The sequence below is a fragment of the Aricia agestis genome, chromosome 12 (assembly GCF_905147365.1).
Source record: "Aricia agestis chromosome 12, ilAriAges1.1, whole genome shotgun sequence".
NCBI classification, from domain to species: domain Eukaryota; kingdom Metazoa; phylum Arthropoda; class Insecta; order Lepidoptera; family Lycaenidae; genus Aricia; species Aricia agestis.
Window position 1 is genome coordinate 12,869,041 of NC_056417.1, and position 19,525 is coordinate 12,888,565.

Here is a 19,525-nt window from a genome sequence, read left to right on the forward strand (position 1 = left end):
AAGATATGTTTTCATGTTCTTCAATATTGCATCCCATTTTTCGGACTTCCGCTAAAACGAGTATGTCTATTTTTATGTTTTGTAGTGAGTAAATTAATTCTATGTATCTTATCTCTGACCCTAATGATCTAACATTTAATGTGCCAATTTTTAGAATTTCGTTTTGTGTTTTTACTGTAGCTAGAGGGGTACTACAGTGCAGATAAATAGATATCTATTTATCTACACTGTGGTAGTACGTTGTACGCACTCACTGTGAGTTGTGACTCGTCATTTAGCTAAATGGCGTGTTCCATTGATCTCATTAAAAATATCATGATCTCCTTCTTGGAAACGTGATTAGGAGTTAGGACTACCGAGAAATAAGAATGTAGTTAATGGATATTATTATTGTGTTAAGTCACAAAGTTTACCTCTATTTCTCGTAATTTTTTTTGTAATTTTTTAATCCTGTTTTTTAATTAATGTTACCTAACAAAGTGATAATATTTAAAGATACGTGGATTTAAATCCACCTTTTTAAAACCAACCATACTATCTAAGGCAAGTTTAAAACCAACGATACTATCTAAGGCATAGTAAGGGACACCTTAAGGTGTCCCTTACTATGCCTTAGATAGTTCATAGTAGGTACACTGTAAAAAGAGCGAAGCGAAGAGTCGGAAAACCTTATTATTAGAAAAATATTATTATTATTAGAAACCTATGCGCTTATCCTAATTTCCTAAAGGTGGCCATACACGGGTGACGGGACAATTATTATCGTAACGATTTATCTCCTCGATGTTTAAATCGAACGACAAATTGTACGTGTGTAGCAATATCGCAAACGATTTTTTACGTTCAAAAGATCGATTGGACGATTTTCTTGACGATCGATCGAAACGACAACTTGTCCCGTGTATGGGCACCTTTATCATTTATGGCTAATACCACAGTCTATGGATCTTTATTACGCTGTGCTAATACCTAAGGCCTAGCGCGCATCACGACATATTCTGTGCCACGACTTTATGCAGCGCGATTATTTTATCGCAGAAATACAACGTATGAGTTAGTATGACAGTGCGCGCACATGCGAGTAAATAATCGCAGCGATTTTAAAATTGTGATTTGTCACATTTTGGCCTAGCGCGCACCACGACTTTATGCAGCGCGATTATTTTATCGCAAAAAAACACGTATGAGTTAGTATGACGGTGCGCGCACATGCGAGTAAATAATTCGGGCCGGCCGGCACTTCATTTGTGTTTCATCTGTCTACAGATTAATACATAATTATCATATTCTGTCCAACAATAAACATTGTTGTGGTTTATATTCACTGATCTCAATTATACAAGTACAGTGTTTACATGTCGGCGCCTGTATCTCCAATGGAGTGTCCATCTCCAAACGATACGAAGATAGACGTGGAACATTTGATAATCGTAGTAAGTACAAGAAAGACCACCATTGTGTTTTCATTCTATAATAGAATTTTCATTCTATAATAGCCAAATAATTTTTTGGGATACATCCGAAGTTCATGGTATTTCTGATAAAAGAAACCTTTGATAAATTTTCTATCTTTCTTTTTTTTTTCTTCTGATCCTCCGAAGTAGTAAATAAAGACAAGCAACTTGTACGAAATCCACGGTGAAAGTGAGCAAAGAATCAAAGATCACTATTTATTTATCGCAGTGCGCGCACCGTACTCTTTGCGATTTTATACAGCGCGATTTTGAAATCGTGTCGCAAAAATTAAAATCGTGGTGCGCGCTAGGCCTAATACCGCATATCTCGTGGCATATTATCTAAAGTCTAAACGTAAATTGTTCTTTTTTTCACATACTTATTTGGTTCAATTTTCTGCGTGTTTTCTTTACAATGTGAATTCATTGAAGATTATGTGAGATATCTTATCAAAATCCAGCACCAGAGTAACTCGGTCATAAAGTAGTAGGTTTTAAGGTATTTATTATATAATTATATGTAAGGTATTTGTTATATGGGCCTCTGATGCCTGAATTAAATGATTTGATTTGATTTGATTTGATAAAGTACTTTTTAAGTGCAAAATATTTACACAAATACTAGCTGACCCGCCAAACGTTGTTTTGCCATAATAAATTATTTCTAGTAAGTATCAATTTTAAAACTAGATTTAAAAACCTATTCTCAGGCCTAATGTAGTTACGAATGTACCTACATTATACTTAAGTATACAAAACTTCATTAAAATCGGTTGAGCCGTTTTGGAGGAGTTCCCACACAAACTGACACGAGAATTTATGTACTTACATACCTACTTACTTACTAGTCTTACTACTTAAGTACCTATATTAGACAATATTTATTGAGTACTTACTTAAAATACTAATTTAGGTTCTTGAAATGACGTTTAATGTACTAAAGTACTTACTCATTAATAATAATCTTTGTTTGTGATTTACATAAACACGTCACAAACAGTGAAACCATAAAACATACTGTAAGGTCAACTTGGGGAAGACCGGCATAAGGTATACTTTATTTGAAGTTGGCTTTGAGCTGCCTATTTCTTTTGTAATGACTCTAGAAAGACTGTGTTCACAGTAGATGACAAAGTGATCTTTTATAAACCTGATACAGACGGATGTCCCCACGTATCAATTGTGTATTATGTAACAACCTGTCTTGTTTCAGGTGTAACTTGTATCAAAGTAAACATAGTACTTATATTAATACTTACTTAAACCTTGTACTTGTCCATTCTGTGCTTAAACTGTACTTCCACGACACTGTAATGCTACTAAAATACAAATCCTATAATCTAAAAGGTATAAAAACGATTTTTGAACGTAAACGCGATTCAAGAACGAATATTATAATATTATTATCTAAAAACCTCGGAATTCAGAGCTTGTATTATAAATTATAATTATATTTTGTCGCGGTTGTCAGCATCCAGTGACTGCATGCAGCGTCACGTGACACACAATATAAATGAAACAGTAGCGTAACTCAAGACTTATATGAATTCGTGCATCAAGGATCATAATATGCGCGACATGTTACTACACAACGCATTGCACTGTAAAGTTAACTTGATGTGTAAAAAATACAAATACAAGGTAAATAAAATAAGAGTCTGGAAAGTAAAGTAAAGGTTGAGAATGTACTTACATACTTAATTATAATTTTTTGCCAGTTACTTATGGCAAAAAATTATAATTTTTTGCCATAAGTAACTGATTTATTGAAATTTGAAACTTTTATTTTTAAATTCAATTTTACAAAATTGACGATTTGTAGTGTCATTGGTTAAAACAATCACGTATATTAAGTGCGCGTCTCAAGTCAACTAATCAAGACTATAGTATCGAAAATGTACATGGTCTACTGTGTATCATTTATACTGTGCGCGCCACGTGACTGACAATTATTCACGAGCTAGCAGCTGCCGCCTGCCGAGTGCCGCCGGCCGCGTCGCGTTGCCGCTCCCCACCGCGCCGCGCCTCAGTCGCAACGTCAGCTGCACACCGACCGCACGTCGCCGTTGTCAGCAGCACCCCGCTACACCGCGCAGCTGCCGCCATCTTGAATAACCACCGCGCCATCTTGAAAATGGCCTTGAGCATCTGCAACTCGGACAACTTCGACGTCGAGCAATTCATCGCCGAAATCCAAAAGCGACACAGCATTTGGAATTTAAAATCGAAAGAGTACAACAATAGGCCGCGAAAGATTAGAGATTGGGAGGAGGTATGCGAGGCTATGGTACCGGACTACCCGGAGCGAAATAGAGAAGAGAAAACTGAAATAGGTGAGTTTACAACTTTACAACATATTTTAATTTAAAAACAAGTTATGATTATTGATAAATTAAATTAAACGACACGTTTTTCTGAACTGATGTCACATAAATATTATGACACTTTTTATATGTACTGTGTGTATTAAGTGTATAATGTATATGTATTGTATAATATTATTGTATAATAATTGCGGCTTGCGCTATCTATTACCGTCTGCCGTCTGACTCTGCGCGCCGCGGCCGCACCGCTCGCTACTCGACCGCGAAACGCAATAACCGCAATACCTACACTACATAGTACATAATGCCGCAATTTCAACGTCGCATTGCATAGTTTTGGATATTACGATTTCGGGGTTGGCTACGGTAGGAATAATTCAATAATGAATTAACTAGGCCGATAGCTGACATAATAAACGGCTTAATAATTAAAATGTACATAATATATTTAAGTACTATTAAGGAGTGAGTACATTGAGACGGGTCGTGCCGGCGCTCATCGCAAAAATCCGCCTCCATACAATTTGTATGGAAGTGGATGCGCGTATCGCACACTGTGTCGGGGCGCAGCGGATTTCCGTCAATGCGACAACTGACAAGGCCCGATAAACCCGATGCGCCCCTTCAACAGTGTGGCCACACTTCACATAGATTTCCACTTTTTGGTAGATTTGAGGTCAAATGAATGACGATTTAGTAGTCCAAAATTTTTTGTAAATTTTAATAGAAGATCGATATTATATAACAAATTAACAAATAAAATAAAAATTTTAAATGCATAATGAAGACAGTCCATATAAACATTTTAGTTTTATTTTAGTTTCAACCACGTAGAATACATTGATTAATAAAGGTAGATTTTCGGTAGAAGCTACACGGTCTAGTAGATTTTAGTAGAATATTAAATATTATATAGCGTTATTGATATATCGAGTCACGAGTGATTTAAGAGTGGTCACACTGGAGCTATCAAAAGTACTCAAAATCCGTCAATGCGATGCGACCCGGCCCGGCAATAGTGTGCTATAGCGCATTTTGCGCTGCGCTGAGCCCCGATCCGCCCCGGCACGCGCCGACAAACTGTGCGCGTACCTTAATTGTCAATTACCTATGTAAACTATCGGACCGTGATTACTGAATTACTGATTAGTAGGTATCATCAGCAATTCAGTAATCAAGTGATTAGTGAACAATATTATGCGTAGTATTGCGTTTTAATTGATTTAGCACTAGCAATTAGCATATAATATACTTAGTATACAGGGTGTAACAAAACTTAGTGATAATACTTTAGGGTGTGTACGTGTTCCTTGAAGAGAGTTCACTGTGAAAATAGCAGCGCTGAAAGACCTAATTTTTTTTCACTTTTGTATGGGCAAGCCCCAGCAACCAGCGTCACGAGATTCCCCATACAAAAATGAAAAAAATAATTGGTCTTTCAGCGGTGTTACTTTCACAGTGAATTCTATACAAATACATAAAGTATTATCACTTACACTTAGTTTTGTTACACCTTGTAGATTAAACCTTCGGTTGGTAGTGTTGGTACGAGGGGTCTTTAAAACTGAAAAAATAATTTTTTGGACTTTGACCTTGAATAAAATATTTAGCACAAATGGGAATTATGGGGAACTTTCAAATTTTATTCGTCGAGTAATAACTTTCTTAACAATATTACGGATTTTCAGCTTGGTGCGAATTTATGCAAGGTTACAGGGTATTTTTGTCTATTAGTTGACTGGGGTATAATATTATGTATTACAATATACAATAATGAAGGTAAAGTTTAAAATCATAATATAATAATATGACACTGAAAATGCTCGCCGCTGCGCTGCCATTCCGGTGTGATTCGGCCCTTAGGGTTGCCAGGTCTCTAAACCAAAAAGCCGGACAAATCAGTCAGTTTGGCCGGACATTAGTACAAAAAGAGTTGCTTAGAAGACTACTTAGAATCTAAACTTGAAATAGGTTCGGCAGCTCGTGTACACTGTACAAATTTTTCGTTTTAATAAAACAGTTTAAGATCTAATAGCTATACAATTTTCACGTCTATTTAGGTGTAAATTTGTGTTTTGAGGCTCTACAAAGGCCGGACTCCCTTTGAATTTGGCCGGATACGCAAGCAAAAGGCCTGACTGTGTCCGGACTCCGGCTTTATCCGGACGCCTGGCACCCCTACTTATAGTAGAGTTGTACAATATTTTATATTGTACAGACTACAGTGTGTGAATTTTACGCCACGTTAGTGAAGTTAGGGTCAGTGCATATTGCAACGCGACGCGTCGATGCAATGAGAACTTTAGGAGTAAATTATTAAAATTTATTTACTACGAAATACACATTGAATTGACGTACTTGTTGGGATGCCTGTTGTAATGTTGATTTACTTAGCTTATTTAAAAATACGCCCTTTGTAAGTCTCAGACCAAATAAAAAGTTTGCAGTTTGCACACTAACACACGTCTTGTCCATGTGCAATCGAAGATGGTGCAGCCGAGTCCCGTTTACCCAATCTCGATCCTGTTTCTTTGTAATCGGAATCAAATTCGCATCAACAGACGAAGACAGATCCAGGTCTTCGTCTGTTGATGACCCTATCAGCTCCTTGACAATACGTTTACTTTCCAGAAAACGAGCTCCAGAACAAATGGAAGGTGCTTCGGGACTGCTTCGTCAGGAGTCTACGGAACCAGAATCGAGCCAGCGCAATGGGCTCCGTCGCCAGGCCCTACAAGCACCACGACCTGCTGACCTTCCTCCTAGTGACCTTCAAACACTCTTCGAGAAGACGAAAATATAACTACAAAGCTGTTATTAGAAAACACGAGGACGCCCAAAAAGAACAGGAACCAGAAAAAAATTCACCCGTAGATTCCACGAAGATAGTAAAGAAGATGAAAGTGCGGAACGTCGAAGTACCCCTAGCCCACCAAGAGAGGAATGTGGACGCGACGGAAGATTTAGTGGAAACGATCACTAATAACGTCGTGAAGAAGATAAACAGTGATAACCACGATGAGGACAGGCAGTTCCTTCTGTGTTTGCTGAACGACATAAAGCGTATACCCAGTGAGATGAAGTTGGATGCGAAGAGTGATATAATAAATGTGATAAGACATTACACTAGCAGGTCCAGTAAGCAGACTCCTATCCATCTGGAGTACATGGAAGATCCTCTGGTGACCATGCAAATGAGTGACAGCGAGTCTGAGAAGGAGTTTAAAGTTAATCTTACAAATTGACATATTGATTCATAGCATAGGTGATGTGATGCACTAATCTGGGCGTTAAGTGTATTAAAATTTAAAATCTTGTCATCTCTTTCGTGTTTCGTATACATAATATGTGTGAAAAAGATTTACGTGATAATTAAGTACTTACATGATAATATTTATATTTTATAATTTTAGTCTTTGACCCTTCCGAATAGATCATTTCTACCTCAAAAATGTACGGTTCTGGCATCCATAACGCGCTGAGTGCTGACTGCTGAGGTCGCAGCTGCTTTGAACTCTGAAGGATATTCAAAATGACATTGAAAAGGTTGGTTACCGTTCCCCGAATTCGTTATCGCCAGAATCAATATTATTTCGCCACATGGCCTTCCACGAACTGTCATAGACAAGCCGTCGTGGCTCGCGCACACCGTGTCGTGCCGCAGTTTGTGGAACGGAGTGCAATGCATTAACACATTTTTTGTGCAGACTGCTAGAAATTGGAATCCGCTTGCTATAAGTTTATAAGCATACTGGTGAAGGGGCGCAGCGGGCCGCATTGCAAATCTGCCTCGTTTGCCGCTGCGGCCCGACAATTTATGCTAATTTAGACTACCTGGTACATACTTAGTACCTTGCTTCAAGCGATACGAGCGAAATTTTGCTCTCCGCCTCAGCACGCTGCGGCCCGTCATTGCGTGCGCGAATCAATGTTCCCCCGAATTGTGTTGCCACTTGCCAGCTGTAGCTCCGGTTACTTATTTCGGGAAAATTATAATGATTGTGATTCGAGCTAACGTTTGAAATATTAACTGGTTTGTTGGCAATGGCAATAATTAGTCACCTTACATTTGTAGGTAGTAGGTACCCTTCGCTTAGAAGCGACAAATCACTCAGCTTCGTGCTTAGTTCAACTCAAAAAGTATTCGCCAATTTCGATAGCGAACTAAAATGTCAATTTATGGGATTTGTACTTTATCCATGGATTTGACCTACGAGATTTGACATAACGCATCGCAAGCGCAAGTGCAATGACAATAATTATTAGCGATAGCCGAAAGCTAACTTCTGGCGAATGCATTTTGACTAATGTACGTTTTACAATGCAGAGTACATGTAGATTTGTAGAATTATACAATAATAAACGTGGGAGAGCATGCTTCGGCACGAATGGTCCGGCTCGACCGGAGAAATACCACATTCTCATAGAAAACCGGCGTGAAACAGCGCTTGCGCTGTGTTTCGTCGAGTGAGTGAGTTTACCGGAGGTAGGGTTGCCATCCGTCCGGATTTCCCCGCATTTGTCCTAGTTTGAAGGGCGTCCGGGGACCGTCCGGCCGGGTTTTTGAAAAGTGTCCGGGTGAAATCCGGATGGAGACTTTTGTTGAGACAAATGACAGATAACCTGGGGGTTATCTGTGAGACAAATCCAACTTTTTGGCCAGGCAGCAATAAACGAAAGATAAAAACTCGCTAAGCATACACACTTTCTTCCTTCTTTGATCAAAATCAAGTAGGTACGATTTCAAGGACTTAAGTTAATCTTACAAATTTTTGTTGAAAAAATTGGGACGTAATAGTAAATAGTTTTAATGGGTGTCCGGGAAAATAGCCATATTTCGGCCAAATGTCCGGAATTTTTGTCGTGCTAGACCGGCGACAGATATGAAGGTGATAACAACCCTAACCGGAGGCCCAATCCCTTAGCCTTTACCCTTCCCTACTCTCCCCTATTCCCTTCCCTTCCCATCCCTGCCCTCCCCTATTCCCTCTTAAAAGGCCGGCAACGCACCTACAGCTCTTCTGATGCTGCGAGTGTCCATGGGCGACGGAAGTTGCTTTCCATCAGGTGACCCGTTTGCTCGTTTGCCCCCTTATTTCATTAAAAAAAAAAACTAGTAACCACATTCTAGGTACATGATGCCGCTTACTTCCGGCCTGTTACTTCCCTGATTCGACGTCACTTTAATAAGTGATACTGATATGTGCTGATATTATAATTGAGGATTTATTAATAATAATTTACTTTCGGTTCACTTGTTTTGTATTTAAATATTTTTTTCATTCCATTAAGGTAAGAAAATATTTTTTTTATAAGTAAACGTTTCTAAGAGAACTGGTGTATTTTTTTCGATACCTCGGAACTTTTATTTACTTACATTAAAATTTTAACTAAATTATAATGTTAATAATTATTATTATTGTGTGGTCTTTCCGTGTACAATTTTATTATCAAAACAGACCAATGCGAGTCGACAGAGTGATTATGTGCCTAGCGAGTTGTGAGCTTGTGGCAGCTTCTCTACTCAACAGGGGCTTGACAGCAGCTGTAGGACAAGCGCACAAAGGGTTCCGTTCCATTGACTTAAGAGGCCGGGTGCCATCGAAATTCTCATACATATAGTCCGGTTAACGAATGACTCAAAAGAAGGTATAGAGTACGTGTGCGGGTACCTAAGCGATTTCTGCTGGAACTTATTCAGGGTGATCAGGGATAAAACATACTGAAAGTCCTGACGTCTAGGAGGTGAGCCGGAGGGAGGGGAGGTAATATCGACCAATGAGATTGCGCCATTATAGACGAACGGCACGTATCGGCGGCAGCCAACGGCTACAGCCGAGTTTATCACGCTTTCAGTTGTGACGTACCGCGTTATCTATACCGTAGGGGTTAGTGCGAGTTTTATTCGATCATACGCATCGAGCACGTTAACGCGAATTTATATGGAATCAAAGCAGCGCCATCTACTGGCTAACGTGGATACTGCTTTGATCCCATATAAATTCGTGTAAACGTGCTCGATGCGTCGGATCGAATAAAACTCGCACTTACCCCTCGTATATCGTACACAACGGACGTCTCGCATCAAACGGATATTTTTTTCACAGTATCTTTACCTCCTAATTAGTCCAAACAAAGTTCCTAAGTCAAAATTTCTGCTTTCGAGTTTTCCATCCACACTCCCCTTTTGAGCGTTCATTTACTAGGCTAGTCCGTAATCGTTAGTGGATGTACTCTGAAAAAAAAAATGGTCGCTTTGAAGAATCAAGATATGAATAATTATAATATTATGATTAATTTTTCTAAAATCGCAAAATGCAACTCTGCTTGCAATTCATTTCTGTATTTTTGTACTGATTTGACATTTGTCAGTTTGATCACTTTGACAGTTTTGACAATTCATTTGCTGAATTGATTGAGAGGAATTGCTAAATGTGACCATATCGAAGTCTTTGAATAGAGTCCCGTTTTTACCCTTTGGGTACGGAACCCTAAAAATAACTCTGAATACAGACCTTTTTTTTTCACGCAGAGAAAAGCATTAACGCATTCGACGCAGGGGATGGGGACTCCCGCCGCGGATATGTGGGGCTCATCGCGGCGAAGATGGTATGTGCCGCGACCCTACCCACTAAAACTCTGCGACGCTCCTCTCGCCACTCAAGACGAAGCCACGGACACGACACACCCACCGCAACTCCGGCAGTGGCCGTCCGACCTTTGTCAGACCACACTCATTTGGGGGCGCTTCTCACCCCACAGGCCGACAGAGGCCCCACTTGGGGCTTGCTTGGGCCCACCTTCTCTGGTGTCACGACTCACGATGCACGGAGCGTTTTGTGCATCGTGACCCAACTCATACAGACCTAGCCCAAAACATTTGTTGTGGAAAGTAACAACAGCTATACTCTTATCATCCGCATAATCTACCGTACATTTTTATGAATGAGCGCCATTACTGTTATGTTCTTTCATACATTTCTTTGAACCAAAACAAGATTTTCTTGTTTTCTCTCGTGTGTCTACAAGATCTAATCAGACGACTACGCGGCCATATCGTGTTCCATATGTGGACTGTAACTTACTTCATAATATTAAGCAATTCTATGTCCTTACAAGATTCAACTTGCTATGCTCGTCTACACAACATAATAAGTGGATGAAGTGGTCTAACATTTTATAACATAAGGGCTACGAATAATAAAAACTAGTTTTTATTAACTAGTTTTTATTATTCGTAGCATAAGGGACAATTCCATTTTCCATACATAGGCGATTCTATAAAGAACCGATATAGAATCGTTTTAGCTAGGGACTTAGCTCCTGTCCCAGCCAAAAAAATTGGGTTTGGGGGAGGCAGAGGATAGTAGGTGAGTATCTACAGTATAATATACTTACCTTTGTCGAAATATTTATTTTTTATTTATTTATTTGTTTTGGAAAACCTACAGCTTATGTTTATAATAAACTAGAACCAATACTATATAAAAAGAAAGCCAATAACAGGTTTTCACTATTAGATAAATCTATACTATCTATACTATACTAATATTATAAATGCGAAAGTATCTCTGTCTGTCTGTCTCGCTTTCACGCCAAAATTACCGAACCGATTGTAATGAAATTTTGTATACAGATAGTCTAAAGCCTGAGAAAGGACATAGGCTACTTTTTTACTGGAAAAAAGGGTTGTAAGGGGGTGAAAATACGAAAATTTGTTCAAATTAAGTTAGTACCAAAAACTCATACTAGATGGCGCCGTGCGTCTCTTACATCGCGCTAACGCTTGCCCAACATCTTTCTTTATGAGGTGGTATCATCATACAGTAGTTTCGATTTTTTCGATTGTTATTTCTTTTAAACGTTATTTAATAAGTCAGTACTTTATATTATAAGTATACAGTGACGTAACCTTAAACCTATCAATGATAAATAGTTTATGGGTAAAGTTGTGTAATTGGGGGGCTAAATAAGCTTTAAAATTTGGCATAAAATATAAAGTTTAATTTTAAAAAATGAAATATGTGCACACTGCACAGCTGTTTTGATTTAAGGGGTACCAGGGTTTTTTTATAAAAGCTTTTGACACCAATTTTGTTGACATCGCGCGCTATAAACTGAAGTCCACGCGGACGAAGTCGCGGGCAACAGCTAGTTATAATCACTTTCTAAAACTATCACTTACTAAAAAAATCTCTTATTATATTCCGATCGAAATTTAGTACTTTTGGTGGTATAGGGATCTAGATTAAGTTCTTTGCAAAGAGAATTAAAAGATCTGCTTGCTCGCACCAGGAACGAGTTACCTCTATAGTTAGTGCTGTAGGTTTCACAAGAAAGTGGAGGATTGTATCTTCTTGATCTGGAAGGTACAGTAAAATTTATTTTTTGGGGAAGGTGTGGACAGTCAAACTCATTATTAATAATTTTCAGAATAAAAGTGCACTCTGAGATTTGTCTTCGTTTGGATAATGGCAAAATGTGAAATTGTCTGCAAAGGGCAAGGTAGTTTTCTGAGTTGTAAACAATTTTGAGGCGGTAACATAAGAATCGATATATGATACCAGTACCACTATGATACCACTAGAGAAATAGCTTTTGTAGACAGAAAACGGACCTAACTGAGTACTGACTCAGAGATAATTAGGTAATGACTAATGACTTAATTGTAATTAAATTTTTGAAATTAGCTCCATATTGTTAAATTTTTCATTAAAGTTTAACAATTATCATCTGTGACTTGTGAGTGCTTCCGTATGATTTAGTCGGTTATAACTTATAACAAGTCAGTTTTTTAATAACTAAGTAAAGTTCATCGTGTCAAGTTCAACTATTTACTATTTAGTATCTGTGATGATGCTGCGCTTGACAAAGCCCGATTAAATTGCGTAGTCCCGCCTATGAATCAATCACTGATAACACCTGGTATTTCAACTAAACAATTGTTCATTACCTTGTCTAGGGGAAAACACGGCCAGCGCGTGCCTAGCATGAGGTAACTGATTACTGATATTAGTAAACAAAGATTAAATAATTCCTTAGGAAACTCCGTTATGGTGTTATGTAATTCATAGCTAATATCGTCACTGCGGAAAACCATAGCACCAGAGGCGGCGTAAGGCGTGGGCGACGTGGGCCACTTCCTACGGCTTCCGCCTACGTCCTACGGCCGCCGGCCGTGCCTCGCGGTCCAAGGGGCGACGCACGTCGCGCCTCTTGGACAACACTAATTTTTAGGGTCCCATGCCCAAAGGGTAAAAAGTAAAAACGGGACCCTATTACTAAGACTTCGTTGTCTGTCCGTCTGTCTCCAGGCTGTATCTCAAGTAACTATAGCTAGACTTCTGATATTTTCTCAGATTGTGTATATCTGTTGCCGCTATAACAACAAATACTAAAAATAAAATTAATAATAAGGGGGGGGCTCCCATATAACAAACGTGATTTTTGGCGTTTTTTTGCTCGTAATCGATACTGATAAGTGACAACAGTAGGCAGTTGAAATTTTCGGGGCTCCCATTGAAAAAACACAATTTTTCTCGTGAACGGTACGGAATCCTTCGTGCGTTCGACTCACACTTGGCCGATTATTTACGTAAATATGTTTCGTAGGACACCGTGCTCAACACATAGGAACTACACATGTGAGTACAGTAAACCGATTTTCTCATGTTCTCGCCAGTATTTTTTCTAAAGACAATTGTTTGAAGAAAATAATCTGAAAGTCTAACCTGTAATCATGTAATTATCCATAAATTTGGAGGTGACAGAAATGTTCAATTTTCTGAAGTTAAACTACCCGATTCTTTAATATTAATTGCGTTTTATAAATAAAAGTTTCAGTATCAAAAATTCTTTCTCAACAAAATCCGCCCTCTTGAGTCATTTATCAGGACCCAGGGGGCCCGCAAAATATATCTTGCCCACATCAAATTTAGGTCTTGCCCTGCCACTGCATATCGCTCAACTAGACCTTGCACGCAACTGCTTTGGCAATTGGCGTACTTTTTTCAGAAGAACACCGTGTTCCCGGAACTCAAAGTACCTTTTTCAAATTTAACAAAGTTTAGAGCTTAGTCGCTCGACTGTCACTGTGTTAACTGTTAACCTTGCTTTCTTCCACCTTCATTCTCCTGTTTAGTTAATGGGCATTTTCAAAAAAACGTGTACCCTTGCAAAAATATGTCTATATTTTTTAAGGTCATTTATTTACCTTTTTTTGAATGTCATATACAAGGAAAAATATTGAACTAATGGAATAAGTTAAAAAGAACGCTGAAAACGTTATATTATTCTGATATTATTGAAACAAAATCGAATTTTCGACGAAACAGATTCCGTTGTGCGACTAAATGTAAAATATAATTTAAAACAAAAAAATACAGCAATAAATGGATTTCTTCGTTAATTTAATCTAGTGAAATGCATATTTAATTGTTTATTAAAAAAAATTTTGATAATTTCAAGGATCAACAAGAGTAGCAATTATTTTTAATCCATAGTGTGACTATGTGACCCAACCACTAGGTTATTTTTAATTTTTTTACATAAGTAAGTAATATTTAACATATTTAAAGGAGTTTTTATAACACAAAAACCTTTTATTTAAACATTTTTATTGTTGCACTACTTATAAAAGTAAAAAATTCTTTGATTTCATAGATTTAACTTCAATAATTAGAGGGACGAACATCTCATAATCATAAAGATGTGTTCACATGTCTACGAATTCCTAAGTTATTAATGACATCGGATTATATGCACGATCAAAGTGCCGAAATATCCATGCAAATATGCACGAAAAATGGTCGAAATATGCACAAAATATGCACAATCAAAAGTCACTTAATATTAAAATTTATTATTTTTTTGAAGACTTTTCCGGTAGTGACATTAATAAAAGCGCCAATTTTTATAATTTCATAAAATACAGGATTTTTAATTTCTTGAAATAAAGACTTTTTATTTATTTATTATACGCCAATAATAATTTTCTACCAACATTTTCCGATTGCAATCTTAATGCCCATGGAAGTTAAACTACCGAAATATGCACTATCAACGAAAAATTGCCAAAATATGCACTATCGCCTAAAAAGTGATTATATGCATTTGCATATGCAAGTATGCAAATGCATATAATCTGATGTCTAGTTATTATAAATCTGCAAATATCAACGACACAAAATGATTTTCAACTTTACTGATAGAAAAGTAGTGGAAATAAAATCAAAATTTTTAAAAAACATAAAACTTTTAGGTACTTAAATTTTAAATAGTATATTTGTTATTGTTAAGTAAAGTCGACGCCTTTATGATTTGGCTGTAGCGATATCGATTTTTCTCAGCAATAACTAAAGCTAAGAAATTAAAGTTCATTGTCAGTATTTATCATGTCTTTGTCTTTGATTTACCCATAGCATAACACGATTGGTCAACTTTTATAAAACAGAATAATCAATCAAATAGACCTGTGTAAAAAAAAAGGATTCCTATTTTTCCCTACAGAGGAGAGTGATTTAAGCTTCCAAAAATGTACATGGATTGGTTCAAGCATACACTTTAATTTGCCCATAGCTTATATGAAATGTATTTATGGTTTTTAAATTACGCGACAAAACTATTTTGTCGCTTACGCCCTTTCCATTTTTTGCTGTTCCATTGCTTGTTTTCTGTGAGAGGCCGGGCCGGCCTTTCATAGAAAACTAGCAATCTAAAACATATCCAAAACGGTTTTTTACTTTAACGCGGCGTCACCTTAACACATAAGTAATAAAAAATATATTTGTACGTTAATCGTACCAGTTTAAAAATCTCCAATTTTCTTAATAAAATCTGTGAATAAAAAAATAATTTATTTAAAATGTGAACTAAGCCTTATGCTTTCCGCCTGTTGTGACTTGTCCGTTCCATTATATGTGACCATACGAAAAGTCACAAGTCGGAAGTCACGTAATATTACTTTCTTTTACTTTTAAAGTGTTTGTAAATAACCGATAATAGTTATCACAATTTCATTTTTTATACTAAATACTAAACTAATTTTGCAACGTGTCAACAGTAAAAACAGTTGGAGAAAGTATAATAATGCTTACAAAATATGGTCACTTATCTGAACAAATAAACCGTTCCTGAAGAACCATCCAACCTGCGTCCGCGTCTTGTAGCAGATTTTTAACTACTAAATTTAAATTGAAGTTTCTCGATGTACAATGAAATATAGTGCTATCATTTAGTGCCGAAAATATTTTTGTAGTATGTTTATAAAACTAAAAAAAACGGTCACTAAACCGAACATTCCGGCCGGGTTGTTTTTTCATGATTATAATTTTAATTAATTTGTAGTTAAATTATGTTAGATTTTTCAATAACAAGACATTCAATTGATACATTAAGTATTTAAGAATCTAACATATGTTTTTTAAGTAACTTACTTTAAGAAAAAAAATAGTTATTAAAGATTTTGTTACAACTTCTGGGAAGGGGACAGGTGAATTTAATAGGTTTCGGTACTTAAAAACCCTTATAAATCTCATACTAAATAAAATTATATACAAACGTGAATGTATTTTAATAAAAGAAAACTTGTTTATGCTCCTACATTAAAATTACAAAATGTTAGTATGTAATTTTTTACAAATAATCTGTAGCGAAGTCAAGGGACAAGGTAAAAACCAGGGGTACACATTTTTTTGAAAATGCCCTAATAACCTACCGCATACGTATAAGTAGTTGCACAAAGGGACAAAAATAGGGTAGTGATAAGAAACTGCATGATGACTTTCAAATACATTTATTCTACAATATTATACAGTGGTACACTTTCGGGCAGAGATTCCTCTTACAATAATTGTTCTTCCGTCAAAATTCGCATCATACTGCGCTCTTGGGGTATTTATACACAATTTTTACCTGTCAACCCCCACTCCAAGTGAAGCGAACGTAGCCTTGGGATTGCACGTTGTCAGTGTGGCCAGATTTAAATATTAAAACTACCATCTAATTTAGTCAAAAATAGTTAAGTTACAATAATTTAGTATTCTAAAAACAATAAACTAAGTACTGAATTACGTAAATCATAACAGTAGGTAACTAAACAATTAATGTTCCTTATATGACAGAATACCTACTATGCCATATTTAGTTTTTCCATTTTAGGACCTATGAGTTATGACGTAAGGTATATAAGAAAACTATTTGTTTGAACTTTTAGGCGATGACCAAACGATTCATCAGAAAATTCGTGATAAGCTTACGCAACGGAGGTAAATGGCGACCTTAACATGCTGACCCGTTTGGACGCACTCCAGCCTTGCCTTACCTTCAATTATAATAACTGCTTTCATTTCAGTTATGAGTAGGTCTATTATCTTTTCCTGTTAGGAACCCGACTTACACAGATATTCGCCTGGTGATTGTGGTTTCGGAAACTGTTAATAATAATTTTCCGACACTTTATAAATTATACCAGTAACCCAGTCACGAGTGTCACGACCTACGTTAAAAATAAAAAAGCAAAATGTATGTGTGGCGGTACCCACAATTCGCCTAACATTCCTGCATCGCGCTATCGAAGTTTTCTGAGCGCGTCGGTATATATGTCGCAGCCGACTGGTTTATATAGCCATCCAATCAAACAGCTAGCCCTTTGACTGAACAACGCCATTCAATCACACGGCTATACGTCGTTTAGCCGACTTGTTGACTACAACGTTCAACACTACAGCTAGACGACGCTTAGCCAACTGGTTTGTTTTTGTTTTGGCGGGGGGCTGCGCCCCCCGAGCCCTCCTTTTATTTGACGGCGGTCGCCGGCTGCTGCCGCAGCACGCTCGCTCGGCTCCCTCTGTGTTGTGGTCTAAGTTCTAACCTAACCTAACCAACTTTTAGACTTTCTGGATTGTGTTTGTTTTTGTTTTGACGGGGGGCTGTGCCCCCCGAACCCCCCTTTCGGGGGAGGCTGCGTCTACCCATTTCATAATCCCGTAATTTCTCCTCGAATATTTGTTGAAATTTTAATTCACTCGTATGTGCCTCCACAATTTTTGTCTCTTTAATAACACTTGTAACTTTTATTAACTACTTTCTTTCCGAAAAACAACCACAAACACCAACCAACACCTGCTAGTTGACGCCATATTGTAAATAAAACGCACCTAGCGCCGCAGCGGTGCGCGCTGAACTTCTTCAATTAGACGGCGGCTTTTGAATCAGCTGTAGTGTTGAACGTTTTGAGCGACTAAAATATTCAATATAAAAGCTAGACGTGTGATTGAATGGCGTTGTTCAGTCAAAGGGCTAGCTGTTTGATTGAACGGCTATTTAAACCAGTCGGCTGCGACATATATACGACAGCTGAGATGTATCACGTGGGCTTCGGCCTGACCGGGCATAACACCCCGCTCGGTCGGAAGATCTTCCTTTGGCCGCCACGCACATATCCCACATATGAAATCGTATGTCGCTTTTAACGGTCAAGATAAGAAGATGTTGTCAGAGATGTTTGGCTTGCCGTTGCCGTTAATTGTTCGGTTTCCGAGGTGTTTTGACAGGAGTTTATCTACTCACTAGAAAGAAAATCTAAGAGTTTTTTTAAACAAAAACAGGTAAAAATTTACAACAAAACAGAAAAATTTCGTAAGCCAGGAAAAAAGTAGGTATGCAGTTTATTTTAAAAACCTTGTTGATTGTTGTCTGTTGGAAAATCCGAGTTCCGACTGCAGCCAACGGGTACACCCAAAAGAAAAACATTTTCCTTAGATGTTCTATTTTTTAAATACATAGCTCCCTACTTGTAACTTCGGTATAGTTTTTGTAGAGTTTATACTACCTATATACTTAGTTTATATTTTATAATAATTATTATCCTCTTTGAGTTTAAATTGACGTAAAAACAAGAAACTAACGAAATTAAAAATTTCCCGGAATGTTTCTAAATAGGAGAAACAAAATTAATTGCCATCCAAAAACGTAAAACCGCAATCGCTTCAAACAGTTACCGGAATTTTAACCAATTAAAGGTAATTTGGGTATGAATAAATATTTTACCACTTACATAGGAATATTACGTCATTAAAATTATCATTTAGTTAAGTTATAAGTACAATATTTTATGGAATTGTTGATGCAAATAATTTTTCTCACCTCCGCGCCGGGCGGAAAACGTCAACTTTCTTCCCGCTGCGCTTACCCATGTCACAGTATAGCAAATAGCAATATTAGTTAGGGATATGTCATATTGCTATACTGTGCCGATGTAGCCATTTTCCGCTTCCGTCGATGAGAAAAATAGTACCTATACGCACCATGGGCAGTAAATAAGAAAGCCTCAGATCACATGTTTTCATTACATGTGATCTGAGACATTTCTTATTTTCTTGCCCTAGGTGCGTAATGTTAAATGTACTATAATTCTTCCGAGGTGGCTAGCGCAGCATGAACAGGGTTGGGAAACTCAGAACTCTCGCACGGTGATTGCGAAGTTGTAAAGTTTGCGAGTGTAGGCTGTACAGTCAAAACTCAATGTCATTTTTTTAATTTAGAAAATACAATATTATATGAGCAAAATATGATTTCTTTTAAACGAGCGTAGAATGGAAGCGTAGCTAAGGTTGTTGTAGGGCAAAACCACGAAGCTAAAACAAACAAAAAACCATGATCCTCACATTACCTCTCAGCTTTCGAATTCTTTACGATATCTGAAAAGGAAATAAAAAAATATGCAGTTGTTGTACCCTTAATCATAAT

General features: G+C 37.4%; 1 protein-coding gene across 1 annotated transcript; it reads left to right on the top strand.

Moving 5' to 3' along the window:
• Positions 1–3,434: 3,434 nt before the first annotated feature.
• On the top strand, positions 3,435–7,101 carry LOC121732529. Its single transcript, XM_042122444.1, has 2 exons — positions 3,435–3,787; positions 6,410–7,101. The coding sequence occupies exons 1-2, from the start codon at positions 3,589–3,591 to the stop codon at positions 7,021–7,023; spliced, it is 813 nt and encodes a 270-aa protein (XP_041978378.1). The 5' UTR covers positions 3,435–3,588; the 3' UTR covers positions 7,024–7,101.
• The last annotated feature ends 12,424 nt before the right edge of the window (positions 7,102–19,525 follow it).

Coding starts and splice junctions, on each gene's coding strand:
- LOC121732529 (XM_042122444.1), top strand. CDS start 3,589: ATGGCCTTGAGCATCTGCAACTCGGACAACTTCGACGTCGAGCAATTC. Junction 3,788..6,409: donor AGAAGAGAAAACTGAAATAG/GTGAGTTTACAA, acceptor TTTACTTTCCAG/AAAACGAGCTCCAGAACAAA.